The sequence below is a fragment of the Pollicipes pollicipes genome, unplaced genomic scaffold (genome assembly GCF_011947565.3).
Source record: "Pollicipes pollicipes isolate AB1234 unplaced genomic scaffold, Ppol_2.1 Scaffold_3087;HRSCAF=3621_pilon_pilon_pilon, whole genome shotgun sequence".
Classification (NCBI taxonomy): Eukaryota; Metazoa; Arthropoda; class Thecostraca; order Pollicipedomorpha; family Pollicipedidae; genus Pollicipes; species Pollicipes pollicipes.
In genome coordinates, this window is record NW_023596225.1 from 45,438,090 (window position 1) to 45,453,978 (window position 15,889).

Here is a 15,889-nt window from a genome sequence, read left to right on the forward strand (position 1 = left end):
CGCCAGATGGAGCTGCGGGAGCACGAGCACGTGGTGGAGTGTATCGCCTGGGCGCCGCCGGCGGCGTCCGCGGCCATCAACGAGGGCGCAAGCGGCAACAACAAGCAGGCGGGCCACCCGGGACCGTTCCTGGCCTCTGGCTCACGCGACAAGACCATCAAGGTGAGCGGCGCGGCGCTGGCGCTCAGCCCGCTGCTGCCCCGGAGCTGGAGCTGGGCTGGACGCCGGTGACGTCAGGGTGCGACACGGCACGGCACGGCACCGGCATGGCACGACACGACACGACACGGCGCGACATGGCGCGACATAATACGACATGACACGACACGACACACGGCACGACACGATAACGACAACGACAACGACACGACACGACACGACGCGTTACAGCACACGGCACGGCAGCTGCGGAGGCGGCGCCGGTCGATGATATGCTTTCCACCGGTGGATAATGGCAGAGCGCGCGGTGCGTGTTGTGTGGCGCTGGCCCGGTATGAGCGTCATGGTGCCTGGGACTGGTTTGTCGTGGAGCGGAATGGTGAGCGACGCAGCCGGCGGCGTGACGCGCCGGGGCTCGGGGTCTGGTGCAGTGTGGTGATGTTTTACCGGTCCCACACACCGGCTTTAGGGGCTGCCACGCGAATGTCGTATTCGGTAACTCCATGCGTCTGTAACTAACGACGGCTGCTTCTTACGACGAGTTCCGCCATTGACCATTCGGCCATGAGGCCAAGCACTACACCGTACTGCCGTGCATCACGCCCATCTGAGAGCTCGCCGTCCCTGGTCAGGTCTGAGTTGCAGTACCGGCCCTGACCGTCTCAGGCTGCTGGTTGTTCGTCAGCCGACGTTGACCGACGGTCTCTCAGATCTGGTGTGCCGTCTGCAGCCAGCGTCTGCTGTCCCTGCCCGGGACCGTGACCCTGTGTTTTCGTTGACCCTGTCTTCTGCCCCTCCTTCAGGTCTGGGACGCCATCTCGGGCCAGTGCCTGCTCACCGTGACCCTGACCCTGGCCCTCCCTGGTGACCCTGTCTTCTGCCCCTCTTTCTGATCTGGGACGCCATCTCGGACCAGTGCATGCTGGCCCTGACCGTGACCCTGACCCTGACCCTGGCCCTCCCGTGTGACCCTGTCTTCCGCCCCTGTTTCAGATCTGGGACGCCGTCTCGGGCCAGTGCCTGCTGGCCCGTACCGTGGCCCTCCCCTCTGACCGTCTTCTGCCCCTGTTTTAGATGTTGAGCGCCGTCTCCGGCCAGCGTTTGCTAACCCTGACCGTGACCCTCCCTCCGATCTTCCCCCTGACCCTGGTTTCTGCCCCTGTTTCATGTCTGGAACGCCGTCTTGGGTCAGTGCTTGCTGACCCTGACGGTGACCGCCACCCTCCCCCTGACCGTCCCCTCTGACCCTGCCTTCTAACCCTGCTTCAGATCTGGGACGCCGTCTCGGGCCAGTGCCTGCTGACCCTGGTCGGCCACGACAACTGGGTGCGCGGCCTGTCGTTCCACCCGGGCGGCCTGTACCTGCTCTCGGCCTCCGACGACAAGACGGTGCGCACCTGGAACATCAAGGCCAAGCGCTGTCATCGGACGCTCGAGGCGCACCAGCACTTCTGCACGTCACTAGGTCGGTCCAGGAGGCCCTAGGGGGCCTTGGGAGGCCCTAGGAGGCCCTAGGAGACCTTAGGCCCGCAGCCGACCGAGAAATGAGCGGCTGTGGCCGAATGATGGGACACAACTTGTGCTGGCGTGGACTCTGAGCACGTAGCGAGCTGGAGTTTTCGGGTGTGTTTTTAAATGGGTCGCTCGAGTGAGAACATCTGGGCCTACCGGGACAGGTCGTGTGTCATCTCTCACTTATTACGGGCTGGTTCGCCGCTATTTAGATGCGTAAATGTGTTCGGGATTTACTGCCACTTGCTCTTGGATGTGATAAGATTGCGACATTTATGAATGAATTAGTTAACTAGCCCTCATCGGCAGCATGATAAAGTCAGCGTGAGCCTGCCTTGCTATCAAAATTTGATGATATAGCACCCAATTTGATTGTCTCAAACACCAATGTCTTGCCTTTCTAAGGGGTGTCCTGCGTCACCAATCCATCACCGGGCTTCCGTTCACCTCGCTTTCATAGCGACGTGGCGCCTGTCTGCAGCGACGTCTCGGGCGCGGCTGGTGCTCTACTGAGACGCCTCCTCCGTTGCAGACATGCACAAGACGGCGCCGTTCGTGGTGACCGGCAGCGTGGACCAGACGGTGAAGGTGTGGGAGTGCCGCTAGCCGGCCCGGCCGCGCCGCCGCCCCGAGCTCTCTACATTCCAACCTAGTCAGGACTCGGCCGTCGCCACAGGTCTCCCGCCCGGCGCGTGACGACCGGGCCCGTGTCGCGTGACTTTGACCGGCGCCCGGCGACGTGACCTTCAGCCGCGCCGGGCAGCTGTCGCCCGGGTCACGCGGCGTCGACCGTTGACCCGCGCCGGGTGACGGTGACCTGGGCCGGGTCACGTGACGTCGACCCGCGCCGGGAGACGGCTCGGTCACGTGGCGTCGACCGTTGACCCGCGCCGGCTGACGGTGACCTGGGCCGGGTCACGTGACGTCGACCCGCGCTGGGAGACGGCTCGGTCACGTGGCGTCGACCGTTTGACCGCGCCGGCTGACGGTGACCTGGGCCGGGTCACGTGACGTCGACCCGCGCCGGGTGGCGGCGAGCTGGGCTCGGTCACGTGACGTGCGACCGTTGACCCGCGCCGGGTGACGCTGACCTGGGCCGGGTCACGTGACGTCGACCCGCGCCGGGTGACGGCGAGCTGGGCTCGGTCACGTGACGTGCGACCGGTGACCCGCGCTGGGTGACGCTGACCTGGGCCGGGTCACGTGACGTCGACCCGCGCCGGGTGACGGCGAGCTGGGCTCGGTCACGTGACGTCCGACCGTTGACCCGCGCCGGGTGACGCTGACCTGGGCCGGGTCACGTGACGTCGACCCGCGCCGGGTGACGGCGGGCTGGGCTCGGTCACGTGGCGTGCGACCGGTGGCGGCCGGCGGCGGCCCGGCCGAGACCTGGCGCGGCGGCTAGACGGGGCGGCGCGCGCGCAGGCTGCCACCGTGTGATAGACGCGTGCGGGATGGGCGACGTCAGCCTAGGTATTTAATTCTAGTGTCCTGTGTGCTAGCCGTTGTGTTAACTTATCGTGTGGTGGCCGGCGCGCGCGGCGGTGCGGTGTGGGGGCGCGCGTGTCGCCGTCGGCCCGAGCTTTGCCCGCTCTCGGTCTCCGCCGCGCTGGCGGCGCGCGGCGCGCGCGCTCTGCAGCTGGGCACGCGACTCGGTGCGCGGACAGCGTCCCTTGGGTAGGCTAGGCTAGGCAGACCTGTGATTGTTTCCCCCGGCCGCGTCTGGCGGCCAGGGGCAAGCCCGTCCGATTCGGTCCGGCCCTGCGGCAGGGCGCGGCCCGGGCGCCGCTCGCGGCGTCTGCCGGGGTGCAGCCGCCGCCGCCGTCGGCGCCGGCTCCTCCGCGGGTGTGCGGTCGCGAGCGGCGGGCGGCGCGCCCGGCTCGGCGCTCGGGCGGCGGCCCGCGACCGCGGCCCGAGCCGCCTGCTACGACAGCTCGCCTACTGCGCGAGCGCTCCACGTCACTAGCTGGCGCGCTGACGCCCGTCCGCCCTGGTCCGCCCCCCCCCCCCCCCCATCCCCCGGTCTCCACCCCTCCCCTTCCGCACGCCGGCCGCCGGGGAGCGGTGATCGTAGCTTCCTCTGTTGCGTAGCCGCGGCCGCCTCGCCGCCTCCAGTGTATGCAATCTTGATATTCCTCCGTGTACATAACATGCTTGCTAACCTGTCCCGGCTGAAGCGGACTGATAGAGAACGAGAGTGCGAGAGACTGCGAGTGACTGGGCGTGGGGGCCATGCTGGAGCGGGGCGCCCCTGCCGCCCTGCTGGCTGGTGAAGGGCACGGCGCCACTGTACGCGGTGCGCGCCGCCGATTTGTGGCTTTTTGGCAGCGCGTTTTTGTTTGTTACGTATCCTCACGTGTTCAGTACATGCTGGTTCGTGGTCTATTATTTTACCGGCAACGAACTGTGGAGCCGCGGGCCTGTGGACCGCCGACGGGGTGTGACGTGTGGCGTTGGTTTGCAATGAGCAGATGCTGCCAGGCGTAATACAAGCTCAGTAACGAACTGGCGTCGGCCGTCGACGGGAAGGCAGCGTAGCGCAGGGCTGGCGGTGCGCATCAACCGAACGGCAGGATGAGAAAATGTGCGCAGCGCTAGGCACAAGGTAGACGGCTGAATCCACCATCGCTAGTCTGGCTGCATGCCCAGTTCATGTTCGAGCCCTTTAAGTGCTCTTCCAAGTGGTGCTCAGAATTCGGCGGAAGGCGTTCGTGCGCGACTGTGGCGAACGGTCTGAAGCGGCGGGTTGGCGTGTATTCGGGTCGAATTTAAACGATTTCCGTGGGTGTTCTCGGTATTGGAAACAATCTTTTCACGTGTTCGCGCCCATGCGCCGGAATGACAGTGGCGCAGCAACAGCCTTCAGTGGCAAAACAAGTGGGAATTAGGTGGGGGGGGGGGGGGGGTCAAGTTACCCGGGAAAATAGATGTTGCGAAGGTCTATCGCTTTGTAAGCGGTTGTCGCGCGGAATCGGTGGTGATATACACAAGTCTGGGTTTACCTAGCCTGGCCACGGAGCCTACCTTACCTAGCCACGGAGCAGCGAACGACAGCCGCTCAAGGTCCGGACAGCAACATCGGCAGTGGAACCGTCTGCGCGGGGGATACACCGTTCAAGAGGCAGTCTTTTGAAACTAAGTGTCTGCTGTCGTCGGGGGTCGCGGTCCTCTTGCCAACTTGGAGCTGCCAGTGACCATATAGACCTCAATTCCATTTCAGCGGTCTTCCGAAAATAACGTTACGCAATTTTGCCAGTTTATGCCACTTTTCGACCCTCCCCCTGGTTACGCACTGGTTACACCGGGCGACCCCCTCGCCCTAGTTACGCTGTGCAGCGCAACGTCCCAGAAAAGTAGCATTTGCTTGGCCCTACGTCCTTGTTATGCTCCCGTTACGCCAGTGCCCCCCCCCCCCCCCCCTCCTCCCTTCCCTCCTTCATGCGCAACGTAATTTGTGGACGAGCCCTCGGTCATTTCCCAGACAGGGAGGGGAACCCAAAGTACTGGCAGTCTAGCCCACTGCATCACACGGCACGTTAAGAAATGCCCGGTACTGGTTGGGTTACTGACTGCGGAGAATTGTTTTCCTGCCTTCCAACCATCAAATGGGAAAATAGTGCGAACGGCAGGCGGGATCGATGCTTAGCGAGGGCTGTGATTCCAACACTTCGCCAGCAGGCAATTTAGGAACTTGATAACAACTGCACGCAGCTGCAAAACGCTGAACAAAATATTGAGCAACAAATCCGCCTTCGCGTGTGTCGTTTACCGAACAATGTAAGGTCATGCATCAGTTGCATCAATCTGCCAGAAACATACCAAACCACGGCCCCGTTATGTTGTATTCCATGATGTCAACGATGCGAGCTCTTTTTCTTCTTTTTCGTTGCCACTTCCCTGAGCTTGTTCAGCAGCTCACCATCCAGATCACTCGAGTCCGAATCATCACTCGCACGCTTCTTACTTTTCTTCCGTTTCTTCTCGCTCTTCTTGTGCTTCTTCTTCTTTTTGTGCCGGCCGGGTGACTTCTCCTTCCACTCGCCTCCATCACTATCGCGGTGCCTCTCCGGCACCAGCGGGCGGGACGCGGCACCACCGCCCGGCGGACGCGGCGGGAGCTTGGGACCGTATTCGTCGTCAGATGGCTCTGCCGGCGGCGGTGCGACGACGACCGGCGGCTGCGGGGCGTCAGCCAGCCGCGCCGGCAGCTCGCTGCTCCGCCGCCAGCTGTTCAGCTCGTCCAGGTTGACGTTGTCGAACAGGCTGAAACCAGCCTTCTTGACGGCGGCCGGCGGCGCCTGATCGAAGAACGCCGACGCCGTGGGGCGGGTGAGCGCCGCGGCTCCGTCCGGTGGCCGTGGTGGTGCCGCCCCGGCCGGCACCGGAGCAGCCGGCGTCGCCGCCGATGACGCCGGCTGTGACGTCACAGGCGCCGCCGCTCGTGTTGCCGACGGCAGCGCCGGCGTGGAAGACGGCGTGGATTGTGACGTCACCGCCGGAGTTTGTGACGTCGCCGCCGGAGTTTGTGACGTCACGGCGGTCGGCTCGGCCTCCGAGTCGCTGCTCGAGTCGTCGAAGATGGCCTTGAAGAGGTCCGCCGGCGGCTTCTGGGCCGGCACCGGCGCCGGCACCGTCGCCGGCACCTGCGACGGGGCTTCGGCAGGCCCAGGAGCGGCCGCCCGCTGAGAGGTGTCCTGTGGAGAGCAAACGCAAGCTAGTTAGCTACTGAAAAACGTGGCGTGCAGATCTTTTTTATCATATAACGACCGCCGCTCCGCAGCTGTGGTGATCCAATATCACCACTGACGATCAATAGTCGCTGCCAGGTGTCACAAAGACACACGCGTACAGCTGTGGCGTTCGTACGTCACCACCGACACCGAGCAATCCCGTTAGCAGATTGTGGCCGCAGTTTCTGCACCGAAACGCGGCCCTCACCGACTATTAAACAGAATTGCGACCTGCATGCTGGACCGATCCCGTTCAAGCCTGCGTATTACACGGACGCGGACCTGCTACGCTTACCTGGCAGCAGCGTTCTGCTGGCGGAACAACGCCAGCTGCCGATGGCAGGCGGAAAGCCACGAGACAGATTTGGCAGCTACGGGACACTCGTGTTTTGTATTCGGATGCCGGCCAGCTGCCTGGCCCCACCGTCCACTGACAGCTCACCTGACCCGCCTGCGCCGCCTCGTCGGCCAGCAGCAGGTCCCACATTAACCGGCCGCTCTTGGGGTGCCCTCCCGGCTCCGACTGGGCGGCGGACGCAGATGGCGCTGCCGTCGGCTCGGCGGCAGGCGGCGCCTCCAGGGCGGACGTGTCCAGCGCCTCGAACTGCGAGCGCGCAGGGCCGCTTCCGGAGCCCAGCGTGCCCACCAGGCTCGAGCTGCGGGGAGGGCCCAGGTCAGGGCCACAGATAGGGGCCACGTGTGCCCGGCTTGAGTTGGGTCACACCGATTCCCCCAACGGGTATGATAATTTCGGGAAACAGTGGGAAGTAACCGTCGCGATTTGTGGTGTCTTCATTAAGTATCCACACTCTATGCCCGGGATATTACTGAAATCAGGCATCAATTACACAAGGTTCCATTCGGTAACATAACGGATGCGCACGCTGGCCGTAATGATATCAACACCACTGTAAAGCACTAGTCCTTCCCCAACCCCAGAGGCCGCCCCCAACTCGTCTGCAGCCCACACGCGTCACAAGGACGGCGCACTCACTGCGGGTAGGGGTTCTTGACGTTGAAGCGGCGGCAGAGGAGCGGCGCCGGGTGCCACTCCTGGCGCCGCCTGGTGAGCGGACCGAACATGCGGCGCCGCGCCGCCTCGGCCGCCGGGTCGTCGGCGGGCCGGGCGGCCGGCGTCGGCCGCTCCTGCTCGGCGGTGCCCGCTGAGACGAACCGGTCGGCCAGCGAGGCGGCCAGCGGCCGGAACAGCTGGGCCGCCCGGCCGAACTCGCTGACCTCGCGCCCCCGCTCCCAGTCGGTCATCGAGGCCGGCAGCAGCAGGCGGTAGTCCTCTGATAGACAGGTCAGGTCAGACCAGTTTAGGTCAGATCAGGTCAGATCAGTTCACACTCCGGCTCCCAGTCTGTTAGATGGGCCACCAGTGCCGTCAGGAGGCAATAGTTCTCTGGTGACCATGACTCCCCACGACATGGGCCCGGCAGTTCCACACAAATGATAGCGAGGCGGATCAATCTGGAGTGCTAAGACCAACGCCAATGCTACAGGGGCCACTGAAAACTAATCAGTGCAGGCACTGCCAATCACCGGCTTATCAAGCTGGACATGGCAAGAACATACACATCTGATGTAAACCTTATGTCAAGAGTACAAAACATCTGCACGACCCGATGCCGTTGGCGGTGGACCCACCTTTCCTGTTGGCGGCCGACAGCTTGAGGAACTTCTCGTAGCGCGCCTGTTTATCCGGATCGCGAGCGAACGGCTTCAGTGTGGGACCGGCCGGCGCTGGCGCCTCTGCCAGCAGCCGGTGTACCTCCTGCAGCCGCGCGCTGTCCGCCGCTGGCGGCGGGTTCCCCGCGCCGCCGCCAGAGGCGCTGGCCGCCGGCCGCGCCGGCGCCGCAGCGGCCGGCGCGCTGACCGGGGGTTGAGGGTGAACGGCGCTGGCCGCAACGCCGGACGCCAGCGTCAACTTCGCCTCGTCAGCGTCGGCGCCGGGTGTCGCCGCCACCTTCTCCGCGGCTCCGCCAGGGGCGCTAACCGCCGTCGCCGCCGCCGCGGCGTCCTCCTCGCCGATCAGCCGTGCGCGCTGGCCGGCCGACAGCCGGTGGCGCTCGAGGCCGCGCCGCTCCTCCGGCAGCGGCTCGAAGCGCGAGCCGCGCGCCCGGTGCTCGGGCCGGAAGTCGGCCGGCAGCGGCGGCGGCGGGTAGCGGGGGGCGCGCCGCCGGCCGGCTCGACGCCAGCTGAAAGCCGGCCAGCGCGCGCGACAGCAGGTCGGCGGCCGAGGGAGCCGGCCGCCCTCCGCGCGCACCGCGCTCCGGGCCCGACTCGGAGAAGTCGTAGTTGGACATGTCCTCGGTGGTGTAGATGTCCTCGTCCTCCTCCTCGAAGGCGCCCACGCCGAACGCCTGCTCGGCGGGGGGAAAGGAGGGTGAGGCCAGGACGTTTCTCTACCGCCTCTCTCTCTCTTCCACAAGACAAGCAACAGGTGCGCTATGACCACAAGCAAGACCCACCAAGGCAAATGAGAAATCGCATGCTTTCGATCAGCATTAGCACAGCTGACTGCAATGCTACGTCACTAGCGCAGAAGCCCAACCTCCCACTCCCTCCCCAGAGAGCCTCTACATCCACGGCCGACGGGTGCTGGGTTATCCAGTGTTGTGCTATCCACCAACCAGTGCCAGGCTATCCACCGTCCAACAGTCCCCATCACCACACTGGTCGGCCGTTGGCAGGCGCCCTGCCGGCCCGCGCTCGCCCGGCGGCGCGGCCCACCTGTCCGCGGACGGCCAGCTTGCCCTTGGCGTCCCTGTAGCGGAGGGTCGGGTCGCCGGAGGGCGGCCCCAGCACGGCGCGCCGCTCCAGGCCGCGGTAGCCCAGCCCGAACAGGTCGTCCTTGGGCCGCACCAGCGGCGCCTCCGAGTCGTCCGGCGCCAGCAGCACCTCCCGCAGCGCAGCGTCCGAGTCCGAATCGGAGTCGGAGTCGGCGGCCACGGCGGAGTCGGCGCCGGGAGGGCGCGCGCAGCCGTACACCTGGAAGATCGGCGGACGGCGTCGGGGTGGGTGGTCGGCTGCTGGGTGGAGCGCGCGCTTACTTGTCACGAGCGCAGGTTGGTGTTGCTGTGTTAGTTCACCCACGATAAACCAGGGCTTTCTGGGACTAGTGTGCCACCATTCAAATCCTCGCATAAGACATTATGCTACATGCTTCACAGGTAATGGAACATATTGAGCCCAGCCTACACACAAAATGTCTGAGATGCCAACGTGCATCGATCGATCAGCAGGGGCGATAAAGCTGAGTCAGATCACAGCGTGCACTGACACCGGCACCAGGAGCCAGCTCCTGACTGGGTCGGCACACACCTTCTGCTGCTGTTTCTTCTCTGCGCGGGTGACGCGGGGCCCGATGCCCTGGCCGGGCCGCCAGCCCATCGACTTCAGAATCCGCACCCCCACCGTATCCCTGGGGGGGGGGGGGGAAGAGGGGGACGGGTGGGTTTACCAGGACGCCGCAGACGGAGGGAGCACGCGAGTGCACGCTCACATAGGTGTCTCCCAAGTCATGGAGTGGAGCGAAACTAACCGTGCTAAGATCGAGATCGTGGCACAAAGTCGTTACCCAGCAATTTACTTCTTCATCTATCGATGCATGAAGTGAATTTGGTCATGGAGCATTACTGGCCCTGCACGATACAGTTGCTCATCAAGGCACCTACAGTCGCTGACTTTAGGACGCCAAGCTCTCAACTCAAACTCTCAACTCAAACTCTCACCGGACGGCTTGATCAGCTGCTCGAGCACGGGCTGCCCGGGAATGGGGCCCTCGTCGAACTGTGGATGTCTTCGCTTCGTGCCACCTGTCGGCGCCTCCTGGAAGTCCTGACTTGGCTTGCACGCGCTGGGGCGCTATCCCGTGCTCACCCCGGTCCTGTCCAGAAAACATCAAAATTGATGAAGCATGAGACCAGTGAGCAGTGTCAATGACGCTGAACCAAACCTCCGTTTGTGCTTCCTCAGCAAAGACCTCAAATCTTCAGCAAACTTCATATAAATGCTGAGATACAGTTGTGAGCAAACCCAGCCAGCCCACGTTTAGCCAGCGTTATTGAAGTCTCTATCCACCTATAACCAATTACCATGCAGGATCACTAGCTTTGCCATCTTTTTGCGCACGAGACAACCACCACAAATTTCGCGTAATGCAAGCAAACACCATCCCCGAGCTCGTTGACTGCAGTTACCCACGCACACGACCCATCCCCCTCCGTTGAGCCTCCGGGAGCGGCGACGCGCAGCTACCCGCCACGCTCACCTCGTCATCCATGAAGTCCTCGGGTCTTGCGGACCGGCCCTCGGCGCGGCTCGAGCGCGACGACACGAACGTCGCCGGTTGGAAGCCGTCCCGCGAGCCCACCGTGTTGAAGAAGCCGGCCGAGAAGCCACCCGTGAAGGCGCCATGGAAGCGCTGGCGGCCGCGCGCGTCGCGCGCCGTCTGATCCTCCAGTGCCGGTGGTCGCCGCTTGGCGGCGCTGCCTGCGCGCCAGCCCAGGTCGGCAGGTAAGGGTGCGGTTGTGGTGGGTTAGTGGCATGGGACTAGAGGTTCATCAAGAGTCTATCATGTGATACTTGGGCTTGTGGGGAAACAAGTTGTTAGTATTCAGCTGTTGGGCTATTAGACAATTCAGTCTGCAAGGCCATATAATGTCTAACCATGTCCTGTCAACCACCTTTAAAAAGGAAAGGAAATGATGTTACCTGTGTTGGTAGCTTTGGCTCATTATCTATATATATATATATATATATATATATATATATATATATATATATATATTACCTCTGGCTTTGGACAGGAAAAATTAGTTGGGTTGCCAACAGGGGCATCACTTTATATACTTTTGGAGAGGCTGAGCCCCTCCAAATGCTGACTTGAGCCCCTCCTAATGCTCATGAGAGCCAGAAAAATTATATTGTGTGTAACAATTAAGAAATGTGACAATACCACACAGATGCAGAGCATCTTACCTTCTTCTAGGGGCTCCAGAGGAGTCCCAAAGTGCACATTGTCATCATCACTGTCAGAATCCATGTTGTTTGTCAATATCTTGCTATGTGGTGAGAACAGGGCTGGAATTGGCACATTATGTCAGCAAAAGACCCATGCTGTATGTTTCAAGCATGGAATACAGGCAAAAGAAATACAATGAACATGATGTCTACAAGTTCTGTACATGCAAAGGCAACAACACCAACACAGCACATTAACACAACTCCACACCTTATAACAAATGCTAGGAATAGAAAAGCTTTATGTATTTATTGGCTTAGGGATCCCATGCATTTAGAAAATATGCCAGATCTGCAATACAGCTATACAAATTACACAACAATGTTCATACAACCTGTGCATTTGACTGGCAGAGATGCAACATAATTTACCCATGGTAGAATCAAAGAGTACTACATGCATGCTGTTCAGGCTTCAAATTTGCATGCCAGGTGTCTGCTGTCATTTTATTTTCAAACGGAATGGTGGTTTTCTTACACCTTATTCACTCCATAAGACACAAGCAAGCAACAGAGACTGCAGAGGCCAATTTAGTGCTCAGCTGTCATTGTGTGACCAGGGTCTCAATGCGGGCCAAGCATGGGAGCTGAAGGTGCTGATCACTTGACCATTATACCCTATAATTCCAGGTACAAGTTGGGATAACATCATATGCCATGCAAGGCAATGTGTCTTCACACCAGCAAAAGTTGAAATTACACCAAACTCTTGAGGCAGACAGATGTGTTGTCAGTGTGTGGCCAGAAGTTGTGAGCCATCACTACAACTTGTTATGCATTTTGGAGCTTAATCACACAAATGTATTGTCAGTGTGTGGCCAGAAATTGTGAACCATCACTACAACTTATCATGCATTTTGGAGCTCTATCATACAAATATATTGTCAGTGTGTGGCTGGAAGTTGTGAGCCATCACTACATCTTGTTACAGATTTTGGAGCTTGATCACACAAATATATTGTCAGTGTGTGGCCAGAAATTGTAAACCATCACTACAACTTATCACACATTTTGGAGCTCAATCATACAAATGTTTTGTCAGTGTGTGGCTCAAAGTTGTGAGCCATCCCTACTTACCATGCATTCTAGAGTTTATTCAGAAGTTCCTGTCATCCAGACACCTTAAAATCCTCAACACTGCATACTATGGTAAAAATACTGAAACTGAAGGCGTCTTAACGCCAAAATTCACTGTGGGCAAATGCCTGTGGTGTATGTAATACGAAACGCCTGCCCATTTTTGCTCTCTGAAGTCATGTCTTGTGAAGGAAGGGTCGTACGGCTGTGAATTACCAACACGTCACAAAACATTTCGATATTGTGATTGATGATACGGTGACTAGATACTACCTCGTTAGATGCCACAAGACACAAAATACGTACATGTGCAAAAAAAACGTTTTTCAGATAATAGCACGCTGAATCTGCTGCGCCCACGAGAAGATTGCCCGCAGCTCGCAGACGCATCGGTTATTTTGAAAGTTTATGCGCCAAGAAAGTCAAAGTTTCATGACCATGTATAGAGGTGGGCTACCGGATTGTCTTCATCCCAACGGGCATCGATAAGCATGCCCAGGTTGCCCTAATGACCCCGGTGACCTATACCCACTTGCGAGACATGTGCACGTCATCCGGCTAGATGCTTGCCCGCGAATGATGAATCAATCCTGCCAGTGCGCTTGTGGCGAAAACTCGTCGCCAGGCCGTGTTCCACGGGCTACAGAACAAAGGCGCTACGTTGACAAAAGTACAAATGAGAAGACATCACCAGAGCGTCGCGTAGAAAAATGTTTGATCAAATTGCCGGAACGAGCAGCTACCCCACCGTAACTGTCATGGTTCTCTTTTGCCATACAGCTTTCCCTTCATGATGCCTTCGACTGCGCTCAGTTTCAACGCGCTTATCTTCGGAACTGATCGTGACATCTCGCAACTGGCCCGCACCAGTCTCCAGCGTCATGTGCCGCATGAGCAATTACCGCTGTCCACCTGACGCGCGGCTCACGAGCCACTGTTTCACCCATCGTGCGGTCATCAGCCGTTGTTCGCCCATTGTGCGGTCATCAGCCGTTGTTCGCCCATTTGCGGTCATCAGCCGCCTGTTCGCCATCGTGCTGTTCATCAGGCGTTGTTCGACCATCGTGCGGTCATCAGGAGTTGTTCGCCCCATCGTGCGGTCATCAGCCGCTGTTCGCCCATCGCGCGGTCATCAGGCGTTGTTCACCCCGCGTTCGGTGATGAATCGTTGTTCAACCACGCCCAAAGTATGTGACAGCCAGTCTGGAGTAATGAGTGCTGGAGGACAGCTTCCAGAACCGAAGACCAACGGGTTTCAGACTTGAACTCAACACGTCAAGAATTAGAAGGTTGTGTGTGAACAACGGACGTGTTATATTTCGATTTCCGTCACAGCTACATCATAAATATTTCATGTTTAAGCCTTGCAACAAGTTATTACAAAGTTAAAAGCACATTCATCATCAAGTTACTTATCATGACCTGGCCACTCACTCTGGGTTCTCGGCACCCCATTTCACACGAGACACGACTGGTCAACGTCACCGCCACTGTCTGCTAAATCCTTTACTTCTTGCTGCGCACAATTCGGTACGGCTGTAGTGACAGCGAACGGCGGCACTCATCACTTTTATGAATTTCAGCTACAACACCACGAAACCTGCATGACGACAATAACCGACATGCACTGTTACCGGCATTTCGGATCCTTCAGCAGGAAACCGCGCCAGCTCATCACGAAACGAAATGGTAAAAAAAAAGAATGTAAAATACGAAGCGGCCGTCAGTCTGAGGCCGCACTCTCCTAGACCTGATGCGAATGTGAAGTAGAATGTCTTCCGGCCGGGATCAAGGCGCGCAAGAGGCCGGGCCGCTGGAAGGGCTGGAGCCGCTACTGCTCGTCCTTGTCCTTGGCGCCGTGCTTCAGGATGCGCGTGAACTCGACGTAGTCGAACATGCCGCCCTTGATCGGCGCCTCCTTGTACATCTCGTCCACCTGCCAGGCCGGCGAGTCGGAGACGAAGGTCACGGCAGGGATTACCATTCAGCATCACCGCGGGTGAGTATGGCCGTAACGAAACAGCAAGGTTATCACGACAGCCAGGCCTTTGTGAAGCGTGCCATTGGACATGTTGGTAACAATACCATCTGGTAGCAGAGAGCTATACAAACTCAGACAGTGTGCATACAATCAGTTACATATGATAAGTCAAACAATAGTTCGCCAGCCAAAAGCAGATACCCTGATGAAACAGCCAGCCGAACAAACGATTACATTCACCCGGCTGAGATCGCATTGCTTAATTTATCGAAAAGTGGCATCAGCTACAAGACCACAGACAAAATTATATATATATATATATATATATATATATATATATATATATATATATATATATATATACACATATATTCAAAGGATCAGTGGCCGCACAATAGGTAGATGATGAGATTTTGCTCAACAAAGGCACACAAAACCCTATTTGATCTTACGTGGCACAGTGGCCAGCATCACTGTGAAGTGGCTGGCACAGTACCTTGGCGACGGCGTCCACTCACGTCGTCGTCGGTGAAGCGGTCACCCATGCTGGTTAGCAGCTCGCGCAGCCGGTCCTCCGAGATGACGCCGGCGTTGTCCTCGTCGAAGCAGCCGAAGGCGTTCTTGATGACTTCCTCGGGGTCGGTGCCCTGCAGCCGCTCTCCAAATAGCGTGAGGAACATGGTGAAGTTGATGGGGCCGGGCGCCTCTCCCATCATGCCCTCCAGGTAGTCGTCGGTCGGGTCCTTGCCTGCCGGCGGAGGGGCATGAACACGTGACGGCGGCCGCTGAGCAGGCAGGTATGAGCGGGCCATTCTGGTCTGGGTCTGGGTCTGGTATTGAAACAATGAGCACTGCATGGCATGAATCTAATGATTATGAGCCCTGCAAAGTATGGAGCTGATGGTGATGAGCACTGCACAACACAGATCTAATGATGATGTGCAATGCACAGAACAGATCTGCTCAAGATGAACAATGCACAGTATGGATCTGATGATGGCAAGCATTGCAGAGTACAGATGTGATGATGAAACGCATTACAGGGTACATATCTGATGACGATGAGCACCACACAATGTGGATCTGATGATATGAGAACTGCAAAGTATGGATCTGATGATGATGAACACTGAGCAGCTAAGCTGTTTTGATGCATTATAAACAACAGATGATTCACTGGCTGACCAGGACATGTTTAGCGTTGGATCAATAACTGCCAAACCTGGGAGATGGTTGAATGCTAAATCAGGCTGATGCCACAGAAACCTAATGTTTTCACATTTTGAAAAGATGCGCATTTACAGTACCATCCCTCAGGGATGAATGAAACATCACCCCACCCACATGAGGGTTGCCAACTGCCCAACGCTCATACACCAGTGAAGCCAACCATATCATGAAG

At 58.7% G+C, this 15,889-nt stretch overlaps 3 protein-coding genes across 3 annotated transcripts; 1 reads left to right on the forward strand and 2 right to left on the reverse strand.

Moving 5' to 3' along the window:
- On the forward strand, positions 1-2,482 carry LOC119090443 (lissencephaly-1 homolog; the record flags this gene model as incomplete). Its single annotated transcript, XM_037213252.1, has 3 exons — positions 1-162; positions 1,429-1,624; positions 2,204-2,482. Coding segments are annotated over 3 exons (432 nt in total), but the record flags the coding sequence as incomplete, so codon positions are not given.
- Positions 2,483-5,495: 3,013 nt separating this feature from the next.
- Positions 5,496-11,451, reverse strand: LOC119090250 (G patch domain-containing protein 1-like). Its single transcript, XM_037213035.1, is given in 15 exon segments — positions 5,496-5,818; positions 5,885-5,969; positions 6,165-6,365; positions 6,844-6,924; positions 6,976-7,057; positions 7,396-7,693; positions 8,052-8,097; positions 8,506-8,577; positions 8,579-8,767; positions 9,138-9,395; positions 9,729-9,828; positions 10,144-10,247; positions 10,249-10,293; positions 10,678-10,894; positions 11,381-11,451. Coding segments are annotated over 15 exon segments (2,142 nt in total). The 3' UTR covers positions 5,496-5,525.
- Positions 11,452-14,266: 2,815 nt separating this feature from the next.
- Positions 14,267-15,680, reverse strand: LOC119090251 (myosin regulatory light chain sqh-like). The gene is made up of 3 exons (XM_037213036.1): positions 15,665-15,680; positions 15,006-15,235; positions 14,267-14,442 (listed from the first exon to the last, which is right to left on the reverse strand). Exons 1-3 carry the CDS (start codon positions 15,678-15,680, stop codon positions 14,338-14,340), a joined length of 351 nt encoding a protein of 116 aa, XP_037068931.1. The 3' UTR covers positions 14,267-14,337.
- Positions 15,681-15,889: the final 209 nt, after the last annotated feature.